Source organism: Andrena cerasifolii, chromosome 13, assembly GCF_050908995.1.
Source record: "Andrena cerasifolii isolate SP2316 chromosome 13, iyAndCera1_principal, whole genome shotgun sequence".
NCBI lineage: Eukaryota > Metazoa > Arthropoda > Insecta > Hymenoptera > Andrenidae > Andrena > Andrena cerasifolii.
In genome coordinates this window covers 890,135-909,561 of record NC_135130.1, presented here as the reverse complement: position 1 = coordinate 909,561, position 19,427 = coordinate 890,135, and the positions used below count along the sequence as shown (strand labels likewise).

At 36.8% G+C, this 19,427-nt stretch overlaps 1 protein-coding gene across 3 annotated transcripts in view; it reads left to right on the top strand.

Annotated features, from left to right (window-relative positions):
* Positions 1 to 390: 390 nt before the first annotated feature.
* Positions 391 to 19,427, top strand: part of LOC143375978 (E3 ubiquitin-protein ligase RNF220) — a 508,099-nt gene continuing 489,062 nt past the window's right edge. For 2 of the 3 annotated variants that reach the window (XM_076825731.1, XM_076825729.1), the window contains exons 1-3: positions 530 to 1,125; positions 6,126 to 6,239; positions 16,253 to 16,793. In XM_076825731.1, the coding sequence (XP_076681846.1) occupies positions 1,072 to 1,125; positions 6,126 to 6,239; positions 16,253 to 16,793 (709 nt within the window). In that variant the 5' untranslated portion in view covers positions 530 to 1,071. Of the gene's footprint in view, positions 493 to 529; positions 1,126 to 6,125; positions 6,240 to 16,252; positions 16,794 to 19,427 lie in introns of those variants that run through there. The other variant, XM_076825730.1, reaches the window with a different exon arrangement.

Sequence of the window (19,427 nt, the reverse complement as noted above, 5' to 3'; positions counted from 1 at the left end):
GTAAATCCATTACCCAATGCGAAATAGACTAACTAAACGAAATACGATGAGGAGCATACGTCATGAGCAATATTATTATTTCCCTCTGAGTACCCTATACCTATGTAATACAATTATTCAGTACAGTTCCATACTAAACATTAATATCAGCCGTTTCGAATGGGAAGCACAGAGATCTATTCACTTGTACACAGAATTCAGTGAGCGAAAGTGAGGAATGTAATTCCTGTATAAGCGCGCTTCACGCGCCGCGACAACACAGCACAGATGCTGCCGGTTACGCTGCCGGCGTACGATTAAACCACGGTGTGTCGCGAGAACGGCTGCGCACGGAGCGTGTGCGCATGCCGCGCATGTGTGCTGGCACAGTACCGCTACAGTGGCGCCAGTAATGGCGGCGGAAAACACGCGCGCACGCCAGCACCGCCGCCGGTTTGTTTCTCCACGCCTCTACCTCGCCTCTACCACCGCCACCGTTCTCACGACTCGTGGGTAAGTATCCTCACACTCCAATCAGTCTGCACTCGCATGTCCACGAGGTTGCTCGCACAGGCCTGGCGCATTCCTCTCGCACTCACCCCTCTCTTGCACCTGGCTCATCACGTTTAGTGCATTATATCAGACAGTCGTACCCGGGTGAATCGAGCCACCAGTTGAGGTACTCGTCGGGTGTTATCATTCGGCGAGAGGTTAGGTCAGGGTGACCTACCGTGGCGGGACTTCGTGACTCGTTTGAATTTGAATTCACCCGCGCCACGTTGACTTGTTAATTGACAGGCCGCCGGACTTTTCGTCGCGTGTTAACGTACCCAGCGGACTCTATGCGGCACGTTTCGATGCCTGTCAAATAAGTTCACCGCTTATCGAAGATTCTCGCGCCTACGTGGAAACGCGGGACGGTCGCGAGTTGAGGTTAGGTTTCTCCACTGGCCGACGCGCTCTTTTCGAACGGATCGCCCGTGTACGTTCCTCGGGAATCGATTTATGCGGATATTAGTGCGAACTGCTGGTGATAACGACGCGTTTCCTAAGCGACGGATAAAGACGATGAGATTCGTGGAAATAGAGTGAATGTTTTCAGACGGCCGAATCTCGTGCAGTGACTTCTTCGGTGTTCAGCAAAATGTACGCGTGATGGTGATTAATATACGCATTAATGCGTAACATGTATATTTCTATATACTTAAGCACACATGCACATATACTTACACAAACACGTGCAGAGTAGGGCGGAGCGGAAAATTTTAATTTGAATTTTCAGTTGGCCTGGGTGCGGGGTAGTTGTCTTTTGATTAACCAAACACAACTGTACAGAAATTTTGGAAAAATATTCAATAAATACTATATAGGCGAAAATTTTAATTTTAATTTTCAGTTGGCCTGGGTGTGGGATGGTTGTCTTTTGAGTAACCAAACACAACTGTAAAAAAAAAATTGGAGAAATATTCATGTCTGCAGGTTCCTTTTTCTCCTAAACAATCATATAATCGTATAATAATTTTTAAGAGAAAAAGGAATCTACAGACATGAATATTTTCCAAATTTTTTTTACAGTTGTGTTTAGTTACTCAAAAGACAACTATCCCGCACCCAGGCCAACTGAAAACTCAAGTTTAAATTTTCGCCTACATAGTATGATTATATAATTATTTTTAGGAGAAAAAAGAACCTGCAGACATGAATATTTTTCCAAATTTTTTTACAGTTGTGTTTGGTTAATCAAAAGACAACTATCCCGCACCCAGGCCAACTGAAAATTCAAATTTAAATTTCCGCCTATATAGCATCGCTCCGCCCTAGTGCAGAGGTACACGTTTGATTTTATCGATCATCGAGAATTCACGAATGATCGAAATTATGCATTAGCCTGTTGCGTCATTGTGTTGCGGGTGTTCATTGAGTTCGTACATTTTTTTCACGATATACAGAACTGCGTACGAACTTCTCCAAGTGAAGTTATTTCACGATTAAAGGTACGTATACACGACGACACTTTTGTGTCTAGATCAAGTGCCTTTTGTGTCTAGCCAGAGCTAGTTGCAGTGCCTTCAGCGTAGCTCTAGCTGCAACTCCCGCGACGATAGGTAAAATTCAGTGTCGCGGACTGCTCTAGGCCTTTTCTAATCTTCCGGAAATTTTTTTTGAGTGTCGTATACACTTGATCTAGACACAAAATTGTCGTCGCGTAGACGTACCTCTTATGCATAGCAGGAACGACATTTTTGTTCAGCAATATTCCGAAAAGTATTAATCCTACTCGGCTCTTAGTTCCATAATTTTTTCGACCGATGGGAAGCTTGAGTTTGATTTGAAGTTTATTGATCGAGAGGTGTAGTATTTCCAGCAAGAAACGAAGATCTTCTCGATATCGTTTAATAGGAATAATGTACAGTGGCGGCGAAACAAATCGATACGCGCGAATTCTTCCAACCCTTGTAAATGTACTTGTAACAAATATTTGCAAATATACGATTCTATAGATACAAATCTTTCATTCAATTATGTTTACTATCCGATAGATATACTAAATTAATGGCTAAGCCAACGTGCTCGACAGGAATCAAGTATACGTCTCAATAATAACGAGAAATCCTTTAATAATTCAAAGTAGAATTTGCACTAGATTATTAAGTACGAAGCGCGTTTAAAAATTTTTTCAATTACAATAGAAAGAGAAGCAGTTAAAAATTCATCTTGCAATAAGAACGTAATAAAGCACTATCAGCTTGAAGCTAATCACCGACAAGCAATGTCATTCGATATGCAAATTTGAAATGGAATAAAAACTCTCTATTGGAAAACCAATTAGAAGCCACAAAATTCGAGTACTTTCTCACATTTCATTTTGTATTGTCTCGGCAAATTTCGCCGCCGCGTAACATTACTGTAACGTGTACTGTAACGCACAGCGCAATTTAATTTTATCGCTGATAATACCTAGTCGGCTGAAAATTGCTAAATTTTCTGGCAAACGATTGAATATGAACACCCGCAAAGCATCGCAACACGTACGTTTTCATTCCTCAACTCCCTTTTAATACGCCTTGGTGCGTGCTCCGTTGGATTTTTCAATTTACACTGTACAAGAAAGAAGTAGACACAACCGCGGTCGATGTAGTTGCTCATGGATCAAATTCGATAGCTCTCGTTGAAAGACTAGAAGGAACAGAAATCGAAGTCATTTGTCGGTTGAGTCATTCACTGTATTGTTCACAGTTCGCTTGAATTGTTCTTAAACGCTCCCAATTATTATATTCGGCATTTCTAATGCATATTCACAAAGTAATGACAATTATTAGGTGATCCCATAAGTAATGTGTTTTTTTTTAGAATTGAGTTTATACTAGTAAGTGCTAGTTTACGCAGAGATCCTTCGATAATTATGCGCCAAAGATTGACGAGAGTAAATCAAGTATTTCACTCATTACAATGTTCGGCAAGTTATTATATGAGTTCATCAAAGAAATCGACGGAACTGTACCGCTGAAAAAAAAATTGTTAGGCGTATGAGATGATTTTCCGAGATCAAGAGAGTATATTGCAAATATAATTCAATATTTTTTCAAAACAAAATTAAAGAATTTGAAAATAGGGAAGAGAAAACTCTGTAGGAAAATGCGGCAAAAAAGCTTGTATATCGCTGACTTATCATCACCTACTAGAAAAAAACGCATTATTTACGAGATGAGTTAATATTAGCATTACACTTTTTAGCGTATAACGTATAATTTCAGACTTCTAATGTCCTTCATAACTTTAGCGATTAATTTATGGATACATGAGTTGGTGGTCCTATTGGAATTCAATCTGTGCTGGACAGTTCTTTTCATTACTTTGTGAAAAATGTTTTAACTTAGAGGATAATCTGAAAGCGCATTTAGAAAAAGAGCGTCAAGGAATTGTGACACGTGAATTTCTCTTACGAGTCGTTATTATTACATTTTAAGAGATTTTTGCTTAAATCAGTTTGTTAATGCAATACTATAATACTTACAGAAATGAATACACAATCACATAATTTTATAGACTCATAGAAAATACACTGCTCAATACTTACACAAACATCCACATCACCTAAATCCTCCACTTTTATTTACCGATAATCTGTTGGTACGTAAGTCAGTATACATTGTCGTCCACAAATGTAGGATCATACTTTAGACATTATTTAATCACGTACTTCTTAGCATTCGAAGGAAAACGTTTCGACGAAAGCTTTCTTAAACGTGTAGTTATTAAAGTGGTACAAAATTAACTTGATAGAAAAATAAGGATTTTGACGAAGATTTAAAACTTAAATTCCTTGAAAAATTACATAAATTTCTTGAAAAAAGATAGTAAAGTAGAACGAATATTGTTTTAGCATTTAGAATATTGTATTATTCGTCTATTCCAACATTCGGAATAAATATTCTTTCATAATGTTTTAGAAAATTAGGAATCATTGATTTTTTTTAGATACACACAGTTCAATAACGAATTAAATAGTTTCCTTACATAATTTTAGTTAAACCTATATAATGAGAGATGCTCTCAACTTGTGGACGATAGTGTATATTAGGGTGGAGCGGAAAATTTAAATTTGAATTTTCAGTTGGCGTGGGTGCGGGGTAGTTGTCTTTTGAGTAACCAAACGCAACTGTAAAAATTTTTTTGAAAAATATTCATGTCTGCAGGTTCCTTTTTCTCCTAAAAATGATTACATAATCATAGTATATAGGCGAAAATTTAAATTTGAATTTTCAGTTGGCCTGGGTGCGGGATAGTTGTCTTTTGATTAACCCGGCGGGAGGCGCACCCCATATTGTGACACAGGTTGTCGCTACCGGGTCAAAAATATCCAAAATTGAAACGTAAAAAACCACGGTTTCAGAATATTTTTTTTCAACTTTGTAATTTTATGTTAAAGTACAGTGTTTTAACCCTTCGAGGTCACGCGGGGTGTATTGTACCCCACGAATAATTTTCGTGTTAAAATGTCGTGTCTTTACGACTTCCAAAGGGGAGTTATCGCAAGAAATTTTTTTTAAAAATTAAAGAATCGCTTTCTTCCCACAACCGTGGAAAATCGCTCATTTTCAACTACAAATTTTGTCATATCAATTTACATTTCCAGAAAAAGACTATTAGACCATGATTGTATAAATATTACGACGGTACAATTATCACTGAAAAGTTGAAAGATTCAAAAGCACGAAAATGGTAACTGAAAAAATGACGCTGGGGTACAGTAAACCCCGTGTGACCAACTTGTGATTATAAGAAGGTGTGACCACGAAGGGTTAAGAATCAAACAAAATTTATGAAATATCTAAAAATCATTATTAAAGTTCTTTAAACAATTGTAACAAAAACTCAAACAGTCTTCATATTTTCACAACTAGCGCCTCTGTGGTAAATTTTACCCAGTAGCGCCTCCCGCCGCGTTAACCAAACACAACTGTAAAAAATTTTGGAAAAATATTCATGTCTGCAGGTTCCTTTTTCTCCTAAAAATGATTAGGCATATGATTATATGATCACTTTTAGGAGAAAAAGGAACCTGAAAACCTGAATATTTTTCAAATTATTTTTACAGTTGTGTTTGGTTACTCAAAAGACAACTATCCCGCACCCAGTCCAACTGAAAACTCAAATTTAAATTTTCGCCTATATAGTGTGATTATATAATCATTTTTAGGAGAAAAAGGAACCTGCAGACATGAATATTTTTCCAAAAAAAATTTTCAGTTGTGTTTGGTACTCAAAATACAACTATCCCGCACCCAGGCCAACTAAAAATTCAAATTTAAATTTTCGCTTATGTAGTATCGCTCCACCCTGGTGTATATTTCCATCGGACTGAAAAATCCTGTGAAGATATTCGATTCGATGTAAACAGTACCTACACTAATATGGACGAGCAAGACTTTCATCCAACTATCCGCGTTTCATTAGTTGTTCCTCAGCTTCGCGCGACGCGTATCCGTTCAGTGCTAATGTTGTTGGTATCTCGTCGCTCGACGGTTCTTATTGTGACGTCTTTACAAAAATCTCGATCGTGCCGGCACGTTTCGCGTATAAATCGGCACGGGCGAAAGATCGAAGGAAGATTGAGGAATGGAGCACATCGATATCTGTTCTAGATGGATAATTCTGCGTACGTGCCAAATCATCTAGCGCCGCCGTCCCTGGTTGTGTTTTCACAGGCTGGGGGGCTGCCGGAGGCTCTGAGAATGCAAAGACCCTTCAATCCACAAGTTAGTGTCCTATTATCCTTACCTATACGCCTAAGCCTGTGTTTGCTTGTACTCCTCCCTATTTGCTTGCACGTGAACCTGGCGAAAATAATATTTGTAACAGGACGCAGCGGCGACAATTACTTGCGTCTTCTTTCTGACCCGTCCGACTCTGTTGAGTCGAGTTTTTAAAAATCCACTCGGCGTCCTACTATGTTATTTTAGCCAGGTTCGTTGACGTGACTCTGCGAGTGTATAAATAAATGTTTATGTTAGAATGGCATGGATTCTGTGGACATATTGAAATTGACACTTCTCCAAGCTAATGAGAAACTTCTCTTAGGTTAGATTTACCAGGTGCCCCGTAATATTTAGGGCTCACTTCAGAGAAGAATTAGCACTTGAAAGTAATAAAGCAGCTATGAATATATGTGCATATATGTCCTGTCTGACCTTGTTTACGAGGTACAGCGTCTTTTGTGTTCTGTCAACCGGTATTTAATTACCCTCGCGAGGAATGCTCGAAATAACAACCTCGCGTTTCAACTTATTATCTTCTTCAGATCTGATCTTACTATTCTTTCGGTACCTCTAAGCATTCCTCGAATGTACCTGAGTATTTCCACATTTTCAACCAGCTTTTTGTAAACAAAGTATTTTAAATGTCATCGCAAGTAAAAATCCACTGGATTTAAGTTTTATGCAGAGAATGATCGAATCATTTACAGAATAATCAAAAGAACGTATGTCAGAGATCGAGCATTAGCTTCAACAGTTGAATGGAAATACTGGTACTAATTTAATTTTGTTGTAAAAGTTAGTACAACACAAAACTCAAACTCGGAAGCAAGGTTAAATAGGGCATATGTTTATATAAACTGTTTTTATTATTTAAAAGTGCTAAAGTCATCTTTGGAGTGGGTCTGAACTAGTGTTCCTTCTCGAGAAATTTTATAATTGCTTATTCCTTATTTCTCGAGGAATACTATAATTTCTCGAGAAACTTAAGTCTAGGAAGAATATTATAAATTCATTTATTTTCGTAAATGAATGCATTACTAGTTAATCGCGAACGTATAAACACATCTACAATTTATAATACATCTTATTAATAACATTAGAATATATATGAATTCCAATAGAACATTACAGTACAGAAGATTCGATATTATTAACTGCTGAAGGTGCTCTTAAATTCTTATTTAAAAATTTAGAAAAATTGTATACTGAATTAAGTACCTAATGAGTTTCTTGTGGCTATTAAAGAAGAAATATAGAAAAGAGGAGATAATATATATATTGTATCCCGTATAAAATTTTTGCATGATCCAGAATTTCTTCGAAAAGGGTCAAAAGACGCATTTTTTCATTTTACAGCCAAAATAGATATTTCTAAAACGTCAAAATATAACCGTAACAGATTTTGCCACAAAAAAAATAGATTCACTGACGCTATATTAGACGCATTGTGCTATTTAAAAATAAATTTTGAAACCAAAAAGTAATGTTTCGCTTTGTACAAATTTTGTATTAAATAGATAAATTTACCAATTATATTTAATATCTACTTTTTCATTTACACAAGTTTTGTATAAATTAGACAGGAATAATCATTTAGTTAAAGTTTCCTTGTGTTTTTGATAAATATTATCAACATTATTCCAGAAATATAATTTTCGCAATATTTTTTTCAATTTCTCGAGAATTCTCAAGAAATATGATCTCATTTCTGATTTCTCGAGGAACAAAAAATATGGCGAAGTCAGGAACACTAGGCTCTGAACTGTTATTGCGTTTGCACTGTAATTATTTATCACGAGGTTGTCTTATACGTACTGTTAATTCATTATTACTTTGACCATGTATATTTATATTATAATATTTCTCAACTATTATGATGCAGTTCAATATCATTATTAGACCCGAAAATTTACTCAATATCGTTGCTGTAGCACAGGAAACATCGATTGGTTGCAGGAGAAATGTAGAAAAATAGGGCTCGTCGTTCAAAAATTCGAGGGGAGAATTCCGTGTTAGAATACAAACATCAGTTTTAATCAGTGTTACGTTTAATGAAAGCCGCGCACGTAGCCCCTATGTTTTTCATAATTTATTGCGATTTCGTTTTCCCACACTATCGTAGTGAATAATAAAAGGGAGCCACCCAATCTTTATGCTTCGAAAAATGTCAATTTCAATGGCCCGACTGCAATTGCAATCGCTTCGACTGCTTGCTGCTTTATGCACACCACTGGTAATTAATGCACGCTCTGAATAGGGATTTTGTTGAATGTACGCAGACGAATATGTATGCGTGCGTAAATTTCTAGTGAATAAGCTGTAGGGGACGAACGTCTGTTTTGTAATAGCAATTTTTGGAAACATCTCAGAGGCCTAAACTCGCTCAAACGGCACGCAGTATCGTGAGTATTGGGTGTACATATTACAGTTACACGAACTTGATCGAATTTCTATCATTGTCATCGCTACGTGTCCATGTGAACCGAATGATTTTCATTGGCATATCGATACAAAAATGTACTATGCTCTCGTAATCTTTTAAGGTAGTTCCTGAATGATCTACCGAATTCAAGAATTCTTTGATATTTCGTGCAAAAATAATTTGGAATGCAAGAAACACTTGTACAAAATTTAAAATCGATTTACCACAGTAAATAGTTTATCGAGAAATTGTTAATTAAAGTTAATGCATTTTAACACTGTGGCATGTGGCAAAGCCGAAAAAAGAGGGTTATGGTTTCAGTTTTTCTTCTGAAACAGGAAAACTATATTGAAGAAGTGCACGAAAATTGGCAACAATGTGCATCGAAATGTCAGGAAATGAATTTATTAATTTCTGCAAAACTGACCCCATAGTTTCTTCGTAAATGCCCTTAAAAAATGGGTTTACGTGCAAATTTTTCAGAAACTGCGCACAGCAGTGAACGTGGCAACGTCGCGCTATCGATATGTTTATACACTTAAATAACGAACGACGATTCAAATTCATATGATGGCTAATTATATTGTAAGTCATATTAGTTATCCGAAATTTGTAGATATGTGACTTAAATTTATTTACTGTGACTTAAATTTGAGAAAGAAATTGTGACTTAAATTTATTTACTGTTGATAAACGATTTCTTCAAGTTTGTCGAATTTTCTTTTCCAATATTATTTTTTTTAATAAATTTACCTTTGTAACGAAACCTTTCTGACATTTTGGTTATAAAAAACGCTCCCAATGAATGCGACGTTGTCAGATCTGCTGCTCCAATTCGCTACACTGACCAATTTAATGTTCTATTTTCGTATTACAATTATTTATACGAACATTGAACTTTTTGAAATATATATAAATGATGTAAAAAATCATTATTATTATTATTATTTCTATAGTATCATACTACTTTATATTTATCATTTATTACCCAACTCTAATTTGACTAACATAGTTGGTTAGGAACTACCTTAAGATTAAACATCTGGCAAAAGTCATAGAAATCGCAAAGTTATAAAGAGGTGAGAGCGGTTTCTTAAATTTCATTTCTGTGACCGCGAGCTAGCAACATTTTTTAGTGGATCACACTGATTCAGGATTTAATGTGTCTGTAAAGCCGAAACAATAGTTTGATGCAATAAGCTAATAAAATGATACATATCGGGGCGTTGGGAAATGTGTGTTTTTAAAGTGTTTATTAACGAGCTCGTTTAAATACATGTCACAAAGGCGTACGGTATTATGGAAACTGATTGCAACGTATGCCCGGAATAAAAATACGGACTTGCCGTTTTTCAAGACACGTAGGCACGGGACGATTGATTGGAGTGGGATAATAAAAGCACGGCAGCGTATCAAAATTCGGTGATACCAAAAAATGAGATAATATTTGTTGGAAATTAATCGCAGCGGAACGACGAAATTTGCGCGCATTTTTCCCCCGACGCGTAACCGTCAACGGCACCCGGGCGGGGCGGGGGAGTAAAAAAATATTGTAAATATGCAAAAACGTGATCGTCAATCGTTCATCAGCGCGAAAAACTTCCCTGCTGGTGGCAGCCACTTCTAATTAAAATAATAATGAATACCTAATAAATCACTGATTGAACGGAGGTACAAATACGAGGTCCGGCATACGAGAGGCTCATTGTCTCGTATAAAAGAATAATAAACTAATCGTGCCGTACTAACTCCCGTATAAATCGCCGGCGCTGCGTCATTATCGGTTCGATGAAATGTTTATTTGGAAATCGACTATTTGATACAACGCTTCCGCTCTCAATTTTTCCCTCCCCGCCCCCACGCTCTCCTCGTTTTCCCCCCGGAACTGCGCTCGAAACGATATTTAAGTCCGCAAAACTTGTATTACACCAGGATACGGGGCGGAACATTGAAATTGAAACGTAGCGAACTTAATTAAAGTCGCGTTTCATATTCCCATGGTGTATCAATCTAAATTAATAACCACACAAATATGTAATTAATTCGACACCTTCCACCAATATTTGAGAAGAAGAACTTTTCCGTTTAGTGTTTCCGTCTTGCAATTTCTAAAGTGGAAAGGGTTCCTTTTGTAACCGCTATTATATTCAATGGTGATCGCGTTAATTGCTTTACAAGAGGAGGACACCATGAGGTAGACACCGATTTTGATGAGCCTTGACACGCTGGATCTATGTCGAAAATAAGTAAATAGGTGTCCGAGCGTTTCCGCCAATGGGCCTTAATAATAGAGATATTTACATGGAAATTATTAAAAATTTCATAGTGGCCGTGGGGTTTTATTGGGTAAAAATTAGGGCTCTTACTATTTCTCGGATTTACGGATATCCGAGTCGTGAGTAGCCGAGTCTTGAGTATCCGAGTACTCGGATACCCACAAAATGTATATTCGGATATCCGGATACTTATTTAATTTAGATTCGAGTACCCGAGTATTTAAGGGAAATTAAGAGAAACTAAATTTCCAAAAATGGCTTCCTTAACAAAAAAATACCCATGTATGCATACCTGCAACATCAGTAAATTCGGAGAGGGTCTTCTTTACAGCGGATAATATTGTAACCACCAAAAGATCATGTTTGTCACCGGAAAATGTAAATAAACTTGTTTTTTTCATACCATAATAGGAAGTTATTATCTTAGTGTGTATGTATAACTGTAAATAAAATATTAATATAATTCCCTTCGCATTTCTTGTTTTAATCACTTCAGTTAAACTTGCTCTCTTTAATCAGAATCGATATAAAGAAATCTTTATTCAGCCATGATGATAAAATATCCGAAATCGGGTACTCGGATACTCGGATCCAAGTACGGATATCCGGATACTCAGATCCGGATTTCGTTCCGGATTTCGAGTTATAACGAGCAATCCGAATACTCGGATATCCGGATAGTAAGAGCCCTAGTAAAAATCCCACACTACCCTGGCGCCGCCGGGGGATTCCCCCCTGAAGGAGACGGGTGCCTTTTGAAGATTTCCCCAAGTTAAAAAAAAATTATAAAAAATAATTTATAAAAAAAAATTTATAAAAAAATTTATAAAGTTTTTTTAACGTGGAGACATCTTCAAAAGGCACCCGACGCCTCCAGAAGGGAATCTCCCGCGGACCCCAGGGTAGTGTGTGATTTTTACCCACTAAAACCCCACGGCCACTATGAAATTTTTAATAATTTCCATGTAAATATCTCTATTATTAAGGCCCATTGGCAGAAACGCTCGGACACCTATTTACTTATTTTCGAAATAGATCCATCGTGCCAAGGCTCATCAAAATCGATATCTACCTTATGGTGTCGTCCCCTTGTTAGTTAAGTACCCACTAAACTATATTGCAAGTGGGGCTTCAGGAATATATTTTCAGAATGCTTTCACTGACGTATAAAGAAATTTCAACGTTAATAACGAATTACAACAAAACTGTATCGAATAATTTCAAAGGACAAACATACGTTATAAAATATTTTCAACTAACATCAGAGATTCTTGAATGCGGATAGTTATAAATTAATTGTACAGTTTGACGAAGTTAACGGAAACATCGCAGGTGACAATCAATAAACTCAAGTAAAGAGCTTGTTACCGAATGAAATCATCGCGATTCGCTATGAATTGTCGGATCCAGGAAGTACGCCACAGAAAACTACCCTTTCGCGTTTCATTGCGAGACATATTTAGCCTGATGAAGTTATAAAGTTATACAAGTGGCTAAAAAATATCGCGAATTAACAAGCATAAACTACATAAGTAGCTGTTAAATATTTACAATGTAGGGTAAACTATACAATGATTGGCACCCTAAGCAGAAATCTGAATTGGAAAGTCTATATATTTTTGTGAAGTTTTTATATGGTCTTCATTTTCAGTTATTATCAATGATTATGGATTTCTCATTAAAATAAAACATCTTGAGTACCTGTTAAGTCTTTTATTTTAAAAATATTCAATGAAAAACAAAAATAGGCATAAAAGTACAATCATTGACACCCTAAAATTTGAGGTTATATAGAAAAACATATGTAGTTAAAAACGAAGTTTGAAATGTTTGAACAGACTATTTTATTCACTATTAAATACCTACAACACTTAGTAAATCTGTATTTGAATCCATTACTTAGTTATAAAGCGACAAAATATACTTACCTACTCCTTATCAAAATTTTAAGAAAACACTTAAAACTCAGCATTTTGTCCCACTTTGTGGTGTAGCCAGATGTAAAATGTGTAGTTCAACTACTGAAATTGTAAAAAAGTACTTTCTTAGCTCGTTCTTCTGAATATTTGACTTTTTACTCAGGAGTGCCAATGATTAGTGCAGTGTCAGCATTACTGCAGTTTACCCTATTAAGACTGGATTAAGGGTGTGTTGGACCTATCTTCAAAATGGTACCAAGTTGATGAAAATTTGTGAGATTGTTCTTTCTAATCTTCCTGATGTGCTCCAATAATTTTAAACGAATTCTCTAAATGATTGCTGAGTTATAACGATTTTAATTCTCACTGATTTTACACGTACTCTTATGGAAAGAGACGACCTTTACAGATAAAACAGCTGAAAAAATGTTAGAGAAATAATACCAATATCTGACAAGTTTCAATTGTTTTCACTACACCGTTTTAAACAAATAAATTATAACTTGAGAAAATTGTGAATTCAGGGCATTTTCACTGCCAAAAGTTTAGGAAATAATGCTTGAGATAGCATTTGTAAAGTGAAAAATACCTTCCTTGGAGTAAAAATAAGACTCCAACTGTCGTTTGAGTTCCTTACAGCTAAATTTTCTAATAAATGAATATTAATAAATTTTAATAATTCACGTACAGTGATTAACGAAAATATTCGGACACTTTTTAAAATCGCATAACATTTTTAAAAATAATCCAAACGACTTGAGTTTTTTTTTAAAAGCTAGAAGGATTAGTCTGCTAAGTGGCGTGATTGGTCGTTTTGAAAAAAATTGCAATTGATCGGAATAAGGTCGAAAATTGCGAAATTCCCGAAATCAGCGATTTTCAACCTTATTTTGCGATCTTTAAATATTTATAGCTCAGAACAACGTTAACCGATTTTTATGAATTTTTAGGCATGTATATAACTTACTTCAATCTACAACCAGGTTTTTTGAATTTTCATTACAGGCTCACAAAACAAAAAATTGAAAAAACGACCTTTACTATTTTTTTTTGCTATTCCGATTAATTGCAATTTTTTCAAAGCCACGAATTACGTCACTTAGCAAACTAATCCTTCTAGCTTCTCAAAAAAACCCATGTGGTTCGGACCAATTCTAAAAAAGTTATGCGATATTAAAGTGTTCGAATATTTTTGTTACTGACTGTATGTATTGTTTTTATTATGTGTACGCCTAAGAGAAGGCACTTTCATTTCCGCGTAGTTAATAGTCGTTGGCAGGGTATTTTTGACTTGATTATACAGATATAGCGAAATGGTATGATGTCGAGCAGAGCCAACGCGAGCAGGAATATTGATCTGATAGTGGATAAGCATTGTTCAAATATTAGCAGTCTATTTTCGACCAGTAATAAGTAGGAACGTTTCCATTTCTGTTTAAAATATGTCCGCTACGCTTTAACATATTAAATTGCGCACAAATACGAAGAGTGGCATTATATTGTCATGGATATCCCGACTCAGTTGAACGTTACGAAGATATTCATTAATGGTGCACGCTCATTATTCGTACAGTTGTTCGAATGTTGATTAGTTTCTATTTACCGTTTGAAAATGTAACATACTGCAAGACAAAGGATAGTCAATATTGAAACACAATCAATTAAATAGCGATGTTACAACATGGATAATGTAACATTACGTCAATATCCAGTAAATATTAAAAGTACGAATCAATGCATTCAGGTGCAAATTAATTCTGTTCCCAGAAAATGTGACCTAGTCTTGAAGCAAATCGATAAATGTCGCAATCCAGATGGATCATTTTCAATTGTTACCACTTACAAATGTCTTTGCGCTTTACAATTTTTTTTTTTTAAACCAGAAGATAAAAATATAAAATAAAGAAAAATGTTCTATTCTCTATATAATTGTCTGTATGTGTTTACAAGCCACCCAATTGTAGAACTGGAATTGCTTCCTGCTCAGATCTCAATTTTCAGATTAATTTAATTTATTTTTTAACAGAATGTATATTTTTTCCGTGAAAATATTCTGTATGAAAAATTCTATATTGTGCAAATATATCTTATTATTCTAGTCTCGAATAGTCTGTTTCTTCTATTATATTTTCGTTTAAAAAAATACTTCGTGACCTGGATAAAATGCTTATTAACGACAATATAGATATTCCATAAATAAAATAGTCGCTTCCGAAAGTTCAGGGATCGTTTCGTGAATTATAAAAAAAAATAGTGTAACTTTTGATAGAATAGTGGCCACGTAAAAATTTGGCTACTTTTCCGGTGGTATATATGCATAAATTTGAAGCAAATAAAATTTGCAATGTCAATGAAAAAAATCCCGGCCCTCTAAAGGTTAAGAAAGCGACAGAAAGCATCAAGAGAACTCGGTATTTTGCATTCTCTGAAATGCCCAAAACCTCAAAATTCACGGGATAAAACTTATCGTATTATATAACCGAATATCTCATTTGCAGAATGCGGGTATTCCTATGGATTCGATCACATTGAAATAGCGTATAATACCAAAGCAATATGGCATTATACTGTTAATAACGCGAAACCACTGCGTTATAATAATCCGTCAAAACGTGAAGCTTTCCCCCGTCAGTTGTATCATTCTATGCGCCGTGATTGACGAGTCTATTAAGCTGGCATAGTGAATGCCTCGTTGGAAATCAACGAGTTCTGTTTTGTAACATTTGTAATAACGAAATATCAGACCGCGGTAAATGTCATCCCCACATATGTACTGGATTCCGATAACATTCGTGCGTTTGAAGCATTTAATTCCCATTGCAGGATTTTGTTATTCGCAATAGAAAAGAACAGTGAATTTTATATCACATAGAAAATCCCTATTTACCATTGGCTATAACAATGATTGGCTCAGTGCTCCTGTGCGCAGAATTCTGTACAGTGTAGCAAATAGAAAGCAGACTTATGATATCGGAATATCTTGTTTTAACTACAGCACAATAGCTCGGTCGATACCATGTTCTGGATAGGTATTAGATTCATGTACATAATCAGACAAATTAATACATTAATTTTACACGATTTGCTGCAAGATTCTGAAGCGCAGGAAGATCAGTTACTTACCTCTGATATTTCCTTTTTCAAAAGTTTCACGCTTCAGATCCGCAAGCCCTTGCAGCATCATATACAAGCTTTAATTCCTTGAGATATATACACTCATTAGATGCGAAATTATTCCTGATCCTTATCAATACCGCCAAATGAAGGCATATACAAGAATTAACCGGCAGGTAAAGATCCCAATCAGCTTTGCTAACAAGTAAAACAAGTGCATCTCCTAACAACTACATTGTAGCAATCTCTCGCGCCGCTAATCTGTAATATTCTGTTGCTCAGGTGACTGACTCAAAGGACCTGCAAGTGCCGTTCAGCACCGCCGCCTCTCTCGGTTACGGTCTTCATCATATGCTCCACTTGCCACCGCAATTTTTGCACCCTTTGGATCACCGTTTACCGTTCGGTGGGTTCAGACCCCTCGGGCCGTCGGCCTTCGCTCCGCCAAGCAAGTGCTTGAAAGTCGAAACCGGAAACGGACCAGTGACCAGCTCCGGGCTGCCTAGTATCGGCTCCCTTTCGAGCATGTCGAACATGTTCTCGCCGTCATCGTTGTCTTCTGCTGGCGGAAGTGCCGTGGTGTCCGTGTCCGGAGCGTCGGCTGGCATCGGTGGTGTCGGTGGAGGAGCGAACTCCGTGACAGCACAGGACGTCGCACCTCAGAGCCCCGCCGGCTCGACCAGCCGATCGCCCACTGGGGCCGGAACTGGATCGGTCCCTAATCGCGGCACAACACCCGAGGAAGAGGATCGCGACGCTAATGCTACGCCTGGCTCTGAGAACACCGAGCGCTCCACACCTGAGGAAGGACGACCTTATCGACGTGAGTCTCTCAAGCTTTGTCTCACTCTCTGCTTCTATTCACAACCTGTCCGCCTCTATCTCACATCTTACGTGAAATTCCCAGCTTCCTTTATCCTCTCGGCGTGTATGGCCGGCCATATGTTTCGCGCAACAACTTTGCCTGCGACCGTATCAATTCCTATTATTGCTACTTTACACCTGTCTGCGACACCTGATACGTATCGTGTCGACAATTTATGCTAATTTACGTACGAAGGAAAAAGGGTAAAATGTTTCACGAGAAAGTAATATGCGGCGTTAAATTCTACGCGTGACGAAATAAATGCTAACGTGTCTATGTTGGTAATAGCCGCTGATTGTGCGACACGATTTGAAAATTCAGTGGGTCTGAAAGTTGGATAATGATCCCTGCGTGGGCGGTGTATTTATATCAACGTGACCAAAGTATCAAATTCTGAACGGCGGATATACTTTGCTAGTTGGTCTTCTACACTGAAATATGCATGCCACGTGTTCTAAAAATTTATGTCAAATTCTCTTTGTCTTAAGAGATAGACATTAGGGCGGAGCGATGCTATATAGGCGAAAATTTAATTTTGAGTTTTCAGTTGGCCTGGGTGCGGGATGGTTGTCTTTTGAGTAACCAAACACAACTATAAAAAAATTTGGAAAAATATTCACGTCTTCAGGTTCCTTTTTCTCCTAAAAATGATTATATAATCATACTATGTAGGCAAAACTTTAAACTTGAGTTTTTACTTGGCCTGGGTGCGGGATAGTGGTATTTTGAGTAACCAAACACAACTGTAACAAATTTTTGGAAAAATATTCATGTCTGCCGGTTCCTTTTTCTCCTAAAAATGATTACATAATCATACTATATAGGCCAAAATTTAAATTTGAATTTTCAGTTGGCCTGGGTGTGGGATAGTTGTCTTTTGAGTAACCAAACTCAACTGTAAAAAAATTTTGGAAAAATATTCATGTCTTCAGGTTCCTTTTTCTCCTAAAAATGATTATATAATCATACTATATAGGTGAAACTTTAAACTTGAGTTTTTACTTGGCCTGGGTGCGGGATAGTGGTATTTTGAGTAACCAAACACAACTGTAAAAAAATTTTGGAAAAATATTCATGTCTCCAGGTTCCTTTTTCTCCTAAAAATGATTACATAATCATACTATATAGGCCAAAATTTAAATTTGAATTTTCAGTTGGCCTGGGTGTGGGATAGTTGTCTTTTGAGTAACCAAACTCAACTGTAAAAAAATTTTGGAAAAATATTCATGTCTTCAGGTTCCTTTTTCTCCTAAAAATGATTATATAATCATACTATATAGGTGAAACTTTAAACTTGAGTTTTTACTTGACCTGGGTGCGGGATAGTGGTATTTTGAGTAACCAAACACAACTGTAAAAAAATTTTGGAAAAATATTCATGTCTCCAGGTTCCTTTTTCTCCTAAAAATGATTATATAATCATACTATATAGGTGAAAATTTAAATTTGACTTTTCAGTTGGCCTAGGTGCGGGATAGTTGTCTTTTGAGTAACCAGACACAACTGTAAAAAAATTTGGAAAAACATTTATGTCTGCAGGTTCCTTTTTCTCCTAAAAATGATTAGGTATATGATTATATGATCATTTTTAGGAGAAAAAGGAACCTGCAGACATGAATGTTGTTGCAAATTTTTTTTACAGTTGTGTTTGGTTACTCAAAAACAACCATCCCGCACCCAGGCCAACTGAAAATTCAAATTTAAATTTTCCGCTCCGTCCTAATAGACATCCAACTGCATTTTGAAGCAACTCACACTTTGCGCCTGTATTGCGCGAAGAAAGTTGTTTTGAAGATCCGACATAACATCATGTTTTATGAAAAAAAATGCTAATTGTTAAGAAGTAGTAGTGACAATATGGCTACACACCTTTACATCCATCGCTGCGTCTAATAACTCACAGTCAGCCGGAAGGTTTCGGGATTTTTGCGTTAACAAACTCTATATATACAAAGAGCAGCTGAAACATATATAGGAATTTACAGAGGAGGAACCGCAGAGATTTGTATGCTTAATCTACCTAAGTCGTTTATTTGAATTCTCAGGGGTGTAACAGCTGCGCCGCGTCTGAAGGCTCGCGCAGGGTTCGTTTCCATGTGTTTGCTTATTTTTCGGTACAGTCTTAATTACTAAAAGATAGAGCCATTCATTTTTCTTGTCCACGATTTCCCGGCAAGCGTTTTTCGCATCTCTTTCTCGAGCTTAACGTTCCTCGAGCATTTTTCATCCTCGCCGCTGTCCCCCCTTCTTTTTCACCCTCGGAGAATCGTCCTTTCGTCGGCTAACAGTTCGCTTTGTGAATTCTCTCTTGTTAAAACCGAAAAAAGCACGCAGCGGTCGAGATTCATATTTCTCTCTCTCTCTCTCTCTCTTCGTCCCTGCCCGTGCTCTTCTGCTGTGGCTAATTTTCGTTTGATTGCAAGACGAGAAAAAAGGGTTGAGAGAGGTCGAAGGTGTGCAACCTTGGCGTCAAGCTACTTTTTAGTTTTATTTTTTAAATGCCCGACGCCAGGATAACGATGTCCTTTGAGTGCGGCAAACCCTATGACTGTAGCTGCGTCGCTAATTAGTCGATGCTCACTTTGTGGCGGT